This window comes from Mya arenaria, chromosome 10 (assembly GCF_026914265.1).
Source record: "Mya arenaria isolate MELC-2E11 chromosome 10, ASM2691426v1".
NCBI lineage: Eukaryota > Metazoa > Mollusca > Bivalvia > Myida > Myidae > Mya > Mya arenaria.
The window spans coordinates 64,581,060-64,594,995 of record NC_069131.1 but is presented as its reverse complement, the minus strand read 5'-3'; the positions used below and the strand labels follow the sequence as shown (position 1 = coordinate 64,594,995).

Genomic DNA, 13,936 nt, shown 5'->3' with positions numbered 1-13,936 from the left:
GAGGGATTCGGACCCACACATATGCTAGTTTTCTGATAGCTCCATTACACAATACAGTCGAACCCCGTTGGCTCGAATTCCTCGTAGGCTCAAATTGGATGTAAAGGACCGATTTCTATAAACTGAAGGTAAACATTCCCGCTTGGCTCAAAACTTCCGAGGCTCGAGGTTATTTCGCCGGTCCCTAGGACTTCGAGCCAACGGGGTTCGTCTGTACTGTTTAGTGACCCCATGTTATTTTGGTATGAATTGAAGGGATATTACTTACTAGTTACCAGCATGGATAATAAATAAACATTTTTTACCATATGAATGAATTGAATGGGTATCACTTACAAGGGTTGATTATGAAACAGTCAATTGTCAATAGTTTAAGCCCGGAATTATAGTTATTCGGGTTTTCCCAGCCTAATCCTCCGGTACAAATAGAATTAAACCGTTGTTATATACACACTTTACTTCGGAGACAATAGAGTCATTGGACTGTTACATGAATTTCAATAGCTCGATATTCACCTTTTATTTGTACCGGCATGGGAAAACCCAGTTAAGTTAATTCCGGGCTATATATATTGTAACCACATCCCCCCCCCCCAGGTCAGCGGGGACTTTGACTTTCGGTCCAGCCAATCCCGGTTAAATTCCCGCCCTGCAGGGGCGAACTGCTAGTAATAACCTCGCCAAATGCCCCCGCACCCCAGGGACCCTAGGTAAGGCCCATTCACTGCTATTTTTGGCGCGAGGACAAAACCACCGCATTCACCCGGCACTGCGGAGCCATCTGGAGGGTAAAAACACGGCCCATTTCCCCGGCTATCCCCGGTATACCCCCGGACCTGGGGGGAAGGGGGCGTGGTTACAATTGACTGGTGCATCACTAATATGTACAACAAATGATTGAAAACAGATTGTATATAGCTAATTATTTCAAATGTAAGAAGACGAGAAATGACCTTTTTGCATTTTTTAAAGGCAAAAATACCTGTTTGGGATATAATATTATTTATAATTGTTTGTTTATTATTTTTCTACTCATAAAACCATTTCAAATGATACCAAACTTATATGGTGCTCCCCAAGCATGCCAACTGTATACAATGTGTGTGTATAGGATACCTTAAAGTAGTCCACCCATCATATATACCAACAAATGCAACTTGTAAAGTTTTATTTCAATGTTACAAAACGTAAATTTCATTTCAATGACACAAAACGTAAAGTTTAATTTTAATGTTATAAAATGTTAAGTTTCACTCTAATGTAACAAAATGTTCACCGACAGTGTTTTTAACATGGACATTATATTATGTAAAAAATAATGAAATTTTGGTATTATCATAATATTTTATATTTATTACCTCCCTTTAATATATCATATCAGGATAGTATCTAAAACACACAAACATATATCTGATGAATATATGATGGATGTCTTACCTTAAACTCATTACAGACACTGCAACCCATTTAGTTACACGGAAATGTTTTTATGCTTATATATAAATACATCAGATAGAAAATATCAATTATTTTAAGTTCAAAATAAACTCAAGTACAAAAAACATTTTATTTTCATTCTGATGAGGAAGTTTTTAAAAAAAACTTTCAGAAAAGCGCGACAGCAGTTTCCCCAACAATCATCTTGTCACCCACGTAATAATTTTTGCAAATTATGTTACTTTTAAAGGGACTTGCTCATGTTAAATAGGTTCAGACATCGAGAAAGTAAGGTTGTGTGAAATGTTAGCAACATGATTGTTACAATGTTAACACATCAAAAACTATGTTATTAATAACTGCTTAAAACGTGAAAAAAAAAATGTTCTATTTTATCGAAAAGCGTTCTGAACGGTTTTAAAACTTGAATTATTTTGGCTTGGATTGACATCATTCTGCTTAAATTACCAGTTGCTGCTTCTTCTTTGACCATAAAGGTAGAATAATTTAATTTCAAAGAAGTCGTTGCCAACTTATTATACGAATATATTAAACTTGAGTTCTTGCAAAAAAAGAAATAATTAAAAAATGAAATAAGAAGAAAAATGGGAAATATGTTATCATGACATATTAATAATTGAAACAAGATGGCCATGATTGCCCTAAATCGATTCCCCTAAATCGCTCACCTTCGTATGTTATATCAATACCTTTACGGTTCGTGACAATATCTTGTTTACGTGTATTTCCATTAGAAGTCTATGTAAAACAAGTGACACCTTGTACGTGGCCAGTTTGACTCTAACCCCGTGTCACACTGTAGCGAGTTTCGGCTACGAGTTGTTGCGAGTTTCAACTCGCCTAAAATCTTCAGTTGTCGTGTTGGACTCGAAGCCTTGTCGTTGCATGTCGAAGACATGTCTCCTCATAAAAAAAGTACCCAGCAAGCAGTGGCGAGAACTTTAAACGGTTTAAAATTGTCGTACGAGTTTTCGTCTCGTACACATATTGAAGACATGTGGTAGGGGTGTGGAACAAATTCGAACATTTGTGGTAGACATGTCTTCACTTGTCGCCGCATCTCGCCGCGTCAAAAAGTCGCTCGACAATCTACGATGTCGGCAGCGACTCAGGAGGACATTATTACGATATCTGCTCGAGATTCGTTCGAGTTGTTGAGAGTTTGTACGTACCCCTTCGACATGTCCACGAGATTGTTTCGATTTCCGGTGAGTTTAATGTGATCATATCAATAAAATACCATCTGTATTTATACCCAGTTCGCCACGTGTCGTCTTGTCGTACATTCTCGTAGCTCACTATTAATAACTCGTCATGATATCGTGCACATTTTGGCAGAACTCGTAGAAATATCTAACACATCAAAAGAGAGTTGTCGTTGTCGAAAGAGAGTCGTACACAGATCGTACCGATGCTGCTTAAACTCGAGTTTAACGGACGCATCTCGTACTACTCTCGTAGTCACAATAGAAGAGAACTCGAGCAGGTGTCGAACTGATGTACCGAGCATCGGAATCCGCGGTCATTTCGTGGCATGTTTGGTGAGTTATAATTTGCCAGCACTCGTGGTAATGCACCAGCCAATTGTAACCACGGCCCCCAGGTCCCGGGGTATACCGGGGATAGCCGGGGAAATGGGCCGTGTTTTTCTTTCCAGGTGGCCCCGCAGTGCCGGGTGACTACGGTGGTTTTATGTTCGCGCAAAATTTAGCGGAGAATTATCTAGAGACCCGGGGGTGCGGGGGCATTTGGCGGGGATTTTACCATCAGTTCGTCCCCGCAGAGCGGGGATTTTACCCGGGCTTGGCTGGACCAAAAGTCAAAGTCCCCGCTATTCCCTGGACCTGGGGGGCCGTGGTTACAATTGACTTGTGCATAACTCGCGGATTCAAGTCGTGACAGTGAACAGGGTCTAGGGGCACAAATCGAACATAACCGATTGAGGACCACTAGTCAAAACTACAACCCAAACATATAAGCTCTTTGCATTACGGCTTTGGAGGAAAATATTTTTTAAAGAGTTTTCCTTTATAAAGACGATGTAAAACAAATGAACCGTTGGACGTGGCCAGTTTTGACCTCAAGGGTTCAATATAACCTAACCTGGTAGAAGACCATAAGTCAGTGCAACATACCAAATATCTAAGCTCTACGCCTGAAAGAATTCGAAAAGAATACATTTTTAAACTTGTTTTTCTAGTACAACAGTGGTCACTGGGGCGTGGCCGGTTTGCATCCAAAGATCAAACTTGGTAGAGAACCTCTTGTCAATGCTTCATTGCAAGTTTTTAGGCTCTCGGTTTAATGGTTTGGGACAAGAAGAATTTCCTTTTCGTTGCCATGTCAAAACATTCTGTATGGATTCAATTTCCCATAATCCACTCCATGTCTTCAACGACTACTTAGAAATAACAAACAAGACAATATCGTTTCAAAATTTCAATTATTTCAAATATTGAAAGGCAGTAGAGCACTTGGGCATTGACTGATGTAGATCATAACATACAACATTACTTATACAATTGAATATAACATATTTTATCAAGTCACTCGATTATATCATTAAGTAACACTATATGTAAGAAAATGGTAAATATTTTTACACACATATCAGATCCATCAGTGATTATCCTCGTAATGTTATCAGTATTATTATGAAATTTCAACTTAAACAAAACGCTGATACTCAGTCAAATGTCCAAAACTGAATGACTTTCAGCGCCAAAACTCCTCGTGCAACTTGAAACTAAGCACCCCACCTATCGGACATTACTTTCAATAAAGGGAAATTAATTTTCTTCTTACTCATTTCATTCAAACTAAGAAAATTATATTTCTATTAACCCTTTTCAATGGACACTATCCCAGTACCTCTCCTGAGAAAGTTGGTTTAAGATGAAATGTCGTTTGAAGCCAAATATCGACGTACGACGACCTAAATGCACACTCTGAACATTTTGCGCTCAGGTCAGCTAGAATAATAACAAAAACAAACTCGCAATCAGTTTCAATCTTGAGACGAAAGCTAAATACAGAAAATATTTAATTTTGTGATTTAAATGTTTATTTTAGGGATGCAAACGAATATTCGAATATTCGATCAAACGTTTGGTATTCGAATGTCAAAATCGGTATTCGAATATTCGGAAAAAGGGGTAATGATACTGAATTCTCAATAAGGAATATTAAAAAACTTTTGCGTACAACACTGCTTTTGTTTATAAAGTTTGTTTGTTTAGTTTTTACAACGACTGGCCCCTAATGCCAGAGGTGTGAATGTGATGACAATACACTAAACACGTATCATATGTCATTAAGGGACATATCGTCAACGGGTACTGTAAAAAGTCCCCTTACTTTTACAATAACGGACTAGGAATCGGCTTTAACACCAATGTTTTGTCTTGGCTGCAAATTAAGCTGGGCAACATAGCTCAAATCGCCGTGATGATATGAATGCCATGTGCTACAATAATATGTGCTTTAAATTGTTTTCCATGGTCCGATACAATGTTCGTGCTTTGAAATGTAAATGTATAGTATGGCGTTTTTGGATACATTTCCTCTATTGTTGAACACTGGGTGAGTCAAATCCAGATATGTTTTCGTTTTATTATTTTACTAGTTCCCGAGTTGGTTTGAGGTTTCCATAGTTATATTTAGTCAATTAGAGATCAATCTCAGAACGAGGTTGCTTGTCCTACGGAAAGATCCTCCGTTGGTGCAAAGCGCTATTTGACTAGGAATCCATCTATTTCACATTGTTTATATAAAGGCAGCGGAATTGAAATTATTCGATTGTGTTGTTTGTCTGTTTATAATGTTGTTGTTTTTCTTCCTGAAAAATGCTTATTTGGGGGAAATCGGGGTCCGCCTCTACGACAAATAGGGTCAAATTGCCCCGGCTATTACTTAAGCGAATATTAATAGTAGCTTATTACATCTTCCAAAATATGTATTTCGGTAATCGAATATTCGATCGAAAGAATTACCGAATATTCGAATATCAATTTTGCCAATCGTTTATATCCCTAATTAAAATTGAGATTTTACCAGTGGAAATAGTAAAATATCATTTTCATTTCAATGATAAAAATAAACCACAGCAACGTACATACTAAATCGAAATAATTTAAATAATCTCAAATTATAACCAAAATGGTAAGCAATATTTGATTTGAACAAAGAGGGGGAAAACACAAACACATACATCAGTTTTAACAAGTGTATATCAACTATGTAAAATCCATCCTCTTCGAACATTTCAATCGATCGATCACATTCTGCACGACCTTACTGCAACTCTCTCTAAATTTCGAGTCAGACATCCCATATATGAATGGATTAATTGCACAGTTCAGAAAATACGACCGCAGGAAGAACTTGTACACCGCTCGACTAGCATCTGACAGTGATTCATCCAAATTTGTCATGACGCTTCTAGCCAATAGCAGACAAAGAAATGGACAATAGCTTAACACGAACGCTATGGAAATGAGAAACATGCTAAAGGTGGCTTTCTTTGCTCGAGCGCGTCGAATGCGCTTCGATTTCGTCTTCTCTCGTCGTGTAATAGGCCGTGTTGGGGCGTCAAAATCCATCGACCCTTCGTCTGTATATAATACATTGTTACTCGATGATTCCTCAATTGAAGTACCATCTGACGTCACCCCAACATTGTCCAATGACTCTGTACTCCTGTTCACTCGATTTTTATTTTGAGTTATCCGTGGGCTTTTGTTAATGTTAACTAAAACATTGTCATCGAAGTTCACAGATTTCTTAGGCCTCACAGCGTTTGTATCACCACCGAAACGAACCCTTTTGGATTTCATAAGATCTGGCAAGCTCACTGAATTTTTAATCGGCTGTAAGATGCGGCTTTTTCTCGCCATAGACGCAGTTAAGCTGATGTGTCTCTTAACTCTTTCCTTATCAATGTGATGCTTGATTTCTTTACCAATGAAACAGTACAATACACATATGGACACCAGCGCGCTTATAAACATTGCCATTCCAAACATAATATACAGTGTCGCTGAAATACTGTCCCCTGAGCTGTCTCTGAAAGAGCATTCCTTGCCTACAACATTATGCTCTTCAAATTCAATTTCGTAAATACCATAGATACTGAGCGCTGGCAAGGAGAGTACAAACGAGGCACAAATGGCGATTATACAGAGAATCCTTGCCTTACGGGAGTTTATCTGCCAGCCAAGCGGTTTACACACCTTTCTAAATCTGTCCACAGAAACCACCAACAAGGTTAATCCAAGGGTCAACAATGACCAGAGGTTGAAGAACACAGAGATCTTACAGTACACCGCGTTGGAAAAGTTAAACTGGTACATGAGTGTTCCAATTTCGCATGGGATGATTAAAATACACATTAGTAGATCCACAACTGCCAGAAAGAAGATAAACCATCTGGAGCTGGACACAGAGTATTGGGAACGGTAGATGTAGCAAACCAGTCCGTTCCCGACTATTCCTGTGACTGCAATAAGGAGCAGGAATACAATTAAAGGTATAAGTCTCGTAACTTCCTTTGTGTTGAGCTCTCCAATTTTTTGGTTTTGCCATTGATGAGATGCATCAAACGTTTCATTCCATTTTTCACTCTCCATATCAACAACAGTGGTGTTAATTGTTGTTGTGTGTTGTTCCATTGTTATATATGATGTTTTGCGTACAAAATCACCACTTTAGAAACGAGTTTTCCCCTCTCTCTCTCAGATCAACAATTAAACTGTTGTGTAACTATCCATACCATGACTGTGCAAGTTGCAGCAAGCTCATGTCACTTGAGGAAAATGTTTTAAGTATTAGTGCAAACATTTCAAAGGAGAAGCTTGCACTTCATATTTTGAAGCACATTTCAAAATAAATCCTTGTTTCTGAGAGCTATGTCATTGTATTCACTTGTTTCGAATTTACACTTCCTGATGTTCTAATTACATGTAAAAACACAAAAAAAGCGTGTGCAGCGATTAATATTTGAAAAAATAACATTATTTCGAATCATTACTTTACACACGAACTTCTTATATGTACATGAACATATAACTTATCCAATGATAAACATAAGCTGTCCATCAGCTTCCGGATTTACTTTTGATGAACAATAACACTTGAGCAGTCAAATTCTGGTTGCTTTTTACATCGTGATTTACTTACACTAAAGGGACTATCTCACGCTTCATCCGTTCAAGTTCGTTTCACGAGAACAGACATGTCACAATGTTAAATATTCATTATAGTTTAAGACCAGAGTTTCATTTTGCTGATAAAGTTCAATTCGCACAAATATGTCGTAAAATAACGAAAATATGGCACCTTCACTCAATTTACGACTTAGATCGCCAAATATCGTTATTGAAACGGCCCCTGTGATGCAAGCTGTTCATCCCTTGTTTATTGCCCTGGGTTCGGAATTATAAAGCAACTTAAGTTATTTCCTAACTTTAGTCACTTTCTTAATTTAAATATGTCATTGATCATATTATATAAACATCTGATAATTTCTGAAAAAAAATATTATTTTCATTGACCTTATTGAAAAAATACATAATTAAATGTTAAAGACACTTATAAATTTCCTTTACTTTGATAATCTTCTTAAGTCAGGAAATTAGTTATGAATACTGCCACAGGCCCCCTTTTATTCCAGACATTACAGGATTAGCCTAAGCCCATCATTGTTGATTTAGTGTAATTTGTTTTAGAATTACATTTATGTATTTTGGACATTTTTAAGGAATTATCTTTATGGTAAACACTATAAACTAATTTTCATTTAGTAAGATCGAAATTAAGCAAGAAATTTGGCTTAATCATAATGAAATAAGCAACATAAGTTACAGTGTGTGTATACCACGTGATAAATTGCGTCATAAATGCTACGTCGGAAGGGAACTTTTTGCTTCGAATAAATACTTTAAACAAAGTTACTTTCACCATTTCTTCACCATTTAAAATGAAACCATGCGCAGTCTACGCCGCTTATGGAGACCCGCCTTTGGTCTTTTACCAGAGTTTGAATGAGAGTTCAACAAACCTTTCCACAATCCGGCCGTCTGACGGAGCACTGTCAAAACAATATTTTGGAAACAGGTTTGTCGAAGTGTTTGAGGAAACTAATCACCTTATCAAACTCCGGTAATAAAACGAAGACGGTGCTCTTAAAGCGTCATAGACTGCTCTTTGTTTCATTTAAAATGTTGTAGTAAAAGAAAAGTTATCTTTGATTTAAGTCGTCATTTTAAGCAAAATATTGCCTTCCGACGTAGCATATATGACGTAATTTATCACGTGGTATACACGCACTGAGTTAGTTACGCTGAAATACTTTTAAGAAATTGAAACAATGAAACCAGAGACGCAGTGCCAGTATTTAATACATTGATCTTATCCGTATCCTTAGACATGCCCTAGTGATTCCATTCAGCCTATTGGTCAGCTAAATATACAGGCCAATCAAAACACTTAGTTTCTAAACGTAAATTAAAGTTCAATCTAAGATGCTTGTTTCATTGCAAGACGCCAAATTCTCAATAAGGGATGTGGATGGCTCTGTCTGGGTTGGGCGCAGGATTGGGTGTTCAGTTCAAGTTTTAATTCGGATATATAAATAGATACAATTTCACTATTTGTTTTGCCCGGTAAGCGCTCTCGCTTCTCACTTAGGCCACCCTGGTTCGACTCCCGGCATGTGTGCATGTGAGTTTAGTTTGTGGTCACCAAGCCGGACAAGTGGTTTTCCTCAGGTTACTCCCCCCCCCAACACGTTGTAAAATAAATAAGTTTAAACTAAACTAATACAAGGTCACATCACTAATTTAAAAATGAATTTGTAAAAGATAATATCGAAAATTTAGAATTGAAATACGTGAGGGAGTCGCTTTAATGTTATATTATGTGAACATACTGAAAATTGTGATTCACCAGTATAAAGTGGTTTAGATTGCTCATTTATCTACTGCAAAATAAAGAGTAATCGTCAGCCATGAACTTAGCTATTTACTCTATACGCATGGTATATAACAATTCGTAACAAAATATTCTAAAAATAGCTCACTCAGTTTGAACGATATGAGAAGGCGTAGGCGCATATACATAAAATCATTTCAATACATTATAAGTTTAAACATTTATTATTTCTTTTCTTGTTTGTGCATCCTTGTTTAAAGAGGCACTCTTAATCCCAAATAAGATAAGGTTCTTATGAGGGATACCGAATTTATTTGAAAGAAATTAGCATAAAACACGGTATTTCTACCTAATGTGGCAATAGTAGACCACAGTAAATATTTTAGCATTCACCAATCATTTAATATTTTTGCGCTTTCTTCTATTACATACACGGTTACAATCTTGTTATCAGTAAATTAAATGTTCCATAAATGCATTATTTAGTAAGAAGTTAGAGGTTTACCAGTCGAAATTGATGTTGGTTATACATGTGTATGTATTGATTTTAAATAAGACTGTCACTTTAAGGTATTCGACGTTCTGTTTGTTTGTAATTTATTGTTGCAAAAATAAATGGTGGGGATCTATTTTTGATTTTTTCTCATAACCCTATCGAATATACACTAAAGTACGTGCACTTGAGGGGGGAAATAGGACTAAACGAGTAACAGTGAAGTGCAATGATGTGAACTTCTTATCAGTTATATTAAGACTATTTTTCAGTCAAGTTAAATTATACAGTCGATCCTCGCTATGTCGACGTCGGATAAGTCGACTTTCCGGTTATGTCGACTTTTTTCTGTCCCGAATTTATTCCTTCTTATTCTATATAAAATAAATCTGTTAAATATATTTCAATACTCTTTTTGTCATGTTTTGTGACATGAGTTATACGAAATAAACTTGGAAACTTGGTGTGTGCCGAATTTTTTATCTCGACTTTTTTGCTATGTCGACTTCGTTTTTCAGTCCCTGTGGTCGAATTTCACACATTTCCTATGTTCTTTATGTCGAACTGTGTAGATCGAGACGTAGGTGTGAAAATATTCATGACGGTTTGCGGCATGTCGCAAAATACCGTGCGTGTCAATATAACAAACTGTCATATTTGGGGGATACAAAAATGTAATTGGTAAGTGCGAATAATTAAAGTTGTTTGTTTATGTATTTAATTAAAGAGACATTTATTGCTCAAGCTCTTTGGTATTGTATAAAACATGAACATTTTATTGATTAGATGTCAATCCCGAAAGGGAACAGAAAGAATAAGTTCAAAATGTCAAATGTTAGTTCCACTGCTCTGGTCGACCAATTCAGAGAAGGACCCGGTATAAAATCTTACAATGTACAAATATATGCAATTGTGGTGTTTTGTGTGATCCATAAACGTAAAAGAAATACATTTGACACAAATAATTCTTCTTTTGTTTCACATTATTTTTCTATAATAAGTTTCCTGTTTTCACGACGAAAATATTTAACAAGACCGTTCAGTTGTTGATGTAAACATCGGACAATCCAACTCAAACGTGTTTGGTGATTGGTGATATTTTTTGTAATTCGGATGAGTCGACTTTTCGTTATCTCGATTTTTTTAACTAGGTCCCGAAAAAGTCGACATAACGAGGTTCGACTGTATATACCTTTTTAGACTCGGCCTTTTTTGACCGGGTCATTATGGTTCTTGGACCTGTTTTAAGATATAGTTGTGTATTAGGGCAGAAACCTATATTATAAATATCCTTACATTTTTATTGAAACGTCGTTAACGCCAAAGACGAGGTTACACTTGGAAATTTACGATCTTACGCGTAGGGATCTTTACTGAGACGGGGCCCAGGGCCTTTAGCTATTTATATATGTATCCTGTTGTATGTATGTATTTCAATAGACCTTGCGGTCAAGGATAACCCGTGAAAGTGCAAGCACTTATTTCCAACGGGGTTCTTTTTCGCGTTTTCGCTGGAGGGACAGCACGAAGAAGGGACAGTGGTGGGATACAAGGCAGTCCGGGTGCGATACCCTAGCTCATTTTCGAAGAGACCCCTTGGTTCTTTTATGTGCTCGGTGTAAAGCACCGATACATGGGGTACAACTTTCCTGGGTTAAACCTGTACTGAGTACACCACTTTTCAAAGCACTACCATTTTATTGCCGAGCGCCAGTCAAGGGAGCTACTTGTACCAACTTTTAGCGTCTTTCGGTATGACGCGGCCAGGGATCGAACCCACGAGCTCCCGCTCCGTAGGCGGACGCCTTAATCACTACGCCACGGAGACGGTTAAATGTCCGTTACTGAATTAATTATTTTATGGTCCCTGGGAAAGGATTTCCATGCTTATGAAACACTGTATACATAGTTTACTCCCTTAGATACACAAGCTCCATTTGCGGCACACTTCGTGTGGCCCTGATCAAATCTAGTACATCTTATCTATTTTTGCTGATCTGTCAAGAAAATGAAGGTTAGCTACTATGACAAAAACACTTCAAAAAGTGGTGAAGATGTAGATGAATATTTAAGGATTTCCTTATTTCATATGCTGAAGACATTGTTCTGCTGACTGAAAGCTATTCTCATTTGTAAGCCGCTTTGAATGGCATGAATGAGTATTGTAAGATATGAAACTTTGTGGTTTACGTAGATAATACGAAAGTTATTGTTTTCATTAAACGTATGATGGATAATGATCCTGATATCTTTTATAATGAAAAAAAAACTTGAGGTATTGGAAGACTTTGCGTTGATTTCTTTCAATATTGAAATATCTGCCTCTTCCAACGTTTAACATATGAGAGGACAATCTTAACCTAGCAATGATATTCCTAAGTTCCATGCTATACAATTCATCTGTATACGATGACATATGTATAGTGTATTTTAGTTCTCTGTATAACATTAGTGAACTTAATGAGTCTATATCATTTTTCCAATGTCCAATAAATGAGTTGATTAATCTTCTTCGAAAAATAGGAATAAAATAATAAATATTAACCGACTCCGGATTTAACCATACTTCATTGAATCCTGTATTTTGTAATATAGTGCGTACATTGGAACACCAATTGTTTGAATTTGCGTTATTTACCGCATTGTATGGAAGGCTCCGCAATGTATTGTTTAAAATGCAATTGTCTCTTTTAAATTGATACAGTTTAAGGAAATAGTTTACGATTCGTACATGTCTAGTAACATACAAAGGGTATCGTCCTACTTCACTATATATGGCATACTTACTAGGGCTTATTTTTACACCAAGAAGTATTTTCAGAAATTTTTTATGAACCCTTTCTATATTTTATATATATTATATTTCTATATTATATCAAGATGGCCTGGTCTACCAGTGTCCCTTCAATTAGCATTATTAATGCCGTGATTGCCACAGTTTTATGATATGGCAGTGAAGTCGTGTGCTTAATATTATAGATAAAATTCAATTTAAGTTTTGTAAAGTTGTATTTAATCTTAAACAGAGTACACCTAATGCACCAGTCAATTGTAACTACGGCCCCCAGGTCCAGAGAGTAGCGGGTACTTTGACTTTCTGTCCAGCCGGGACGAACTGCTAATAAAATCCCCGCCAAATGTCCACGCACCTCTGGGACCCTAGGTAAGGCCCATTCCCCGCTATATTTGGTGCCAATACAAATCCACCGCATTCACCCGACACTGCGGGGCCACCTGGAAGGTAAAAACACGGCCTATTTCCCCGGCTATCCCCGGTATACCCCCGGACCTGGGGGGGGGGGGGGGCGTGGTTACAATTGACTGGTGCATAATTGCATGGTGTTAGGCGAATAAGGCATGACACCATTATCCATAACTTTCTTCTATCCATTCGAGTGAAATTCAGAATGATTTGTTACTTGGGAAAAACATTTAAATGCTGGGGATAGTAAAACAATGTGTTAGTTTTGCAAAATAATAATATTTTTATTTCTTCTTTGATATCGTCTGTTAAAATATTCTAGATGAGCTGGTTATCTGAATATTTATATTAAATCAAAGAGTTAATAACATTGTATATTTCCAGAAAATAGTGTGGAATATATTGAATAATCAGTTTTTTGCCGCGATGTCAAAATTATGTAGACAATTCTTTAAAATGGATAGTTTACCGTTCCTTAAAGAAAGAATTTTGTATTGAAAAACATCTAGATTCCTTAAAGTCATGTAAATTGCCTGTTTATGTTATTACGTGTCTGTTGTAACGTTATGTTACTGTGACAAAATCAAGTGTGTGTGTGTGTGTGTGTGTGTGTGTGTGTGTGTGCGTGTGCGCGCGCGTGCGTGCTTGTGTGTGTGTGCATGTGTGCGTGTGCTTGCGTGCGTGCGTGTGCGCGAGTGTGCGCGTGTTCACGTGTGAGTGTATGCGTGCGTGCGTGCGCGTGGGTGCGTGTGCACGAGTGTGCGCATGTGCGTGCGTGTGTGTGAGTGTGCGTGTGAGTGGGTGCGTGCGTGGGTGCGTGCGTGTGTGTGGGGGGGGGGTGCGTGCGTGTGTGC

The 13,936-nt window shown here is 37.4% G+C and overlaps 1 protein-coding gene across 1 annotated transcript; it reads right to left on the bottom strand.

Annotated features, from left to right (window-relative positions):
* Nucleotides 1–3,882: 3,882 nt before the first annotated feature.
* On the bottom strand, nucleotides 3,883–7,613 carry LOC128206929 (alpha-2Da adrenergic receptor-like). Its single transcript, XM_052909669.1, has one exon. The coding sequence runs from the start codon at nucleotides 7,125–7,127 to the stop codon at nucleotides 5,694–5,696; it is 1,434 nt and encodes a 477-aa protein (XP_052765629.1). The 5' UTR covers nucleotides 7,128–7,613; the 3' UTR covers nucleotides 3,883–5,693.
* Nucleotides 7,614–13,936: the final 6,323 nt, after the last annotated feature.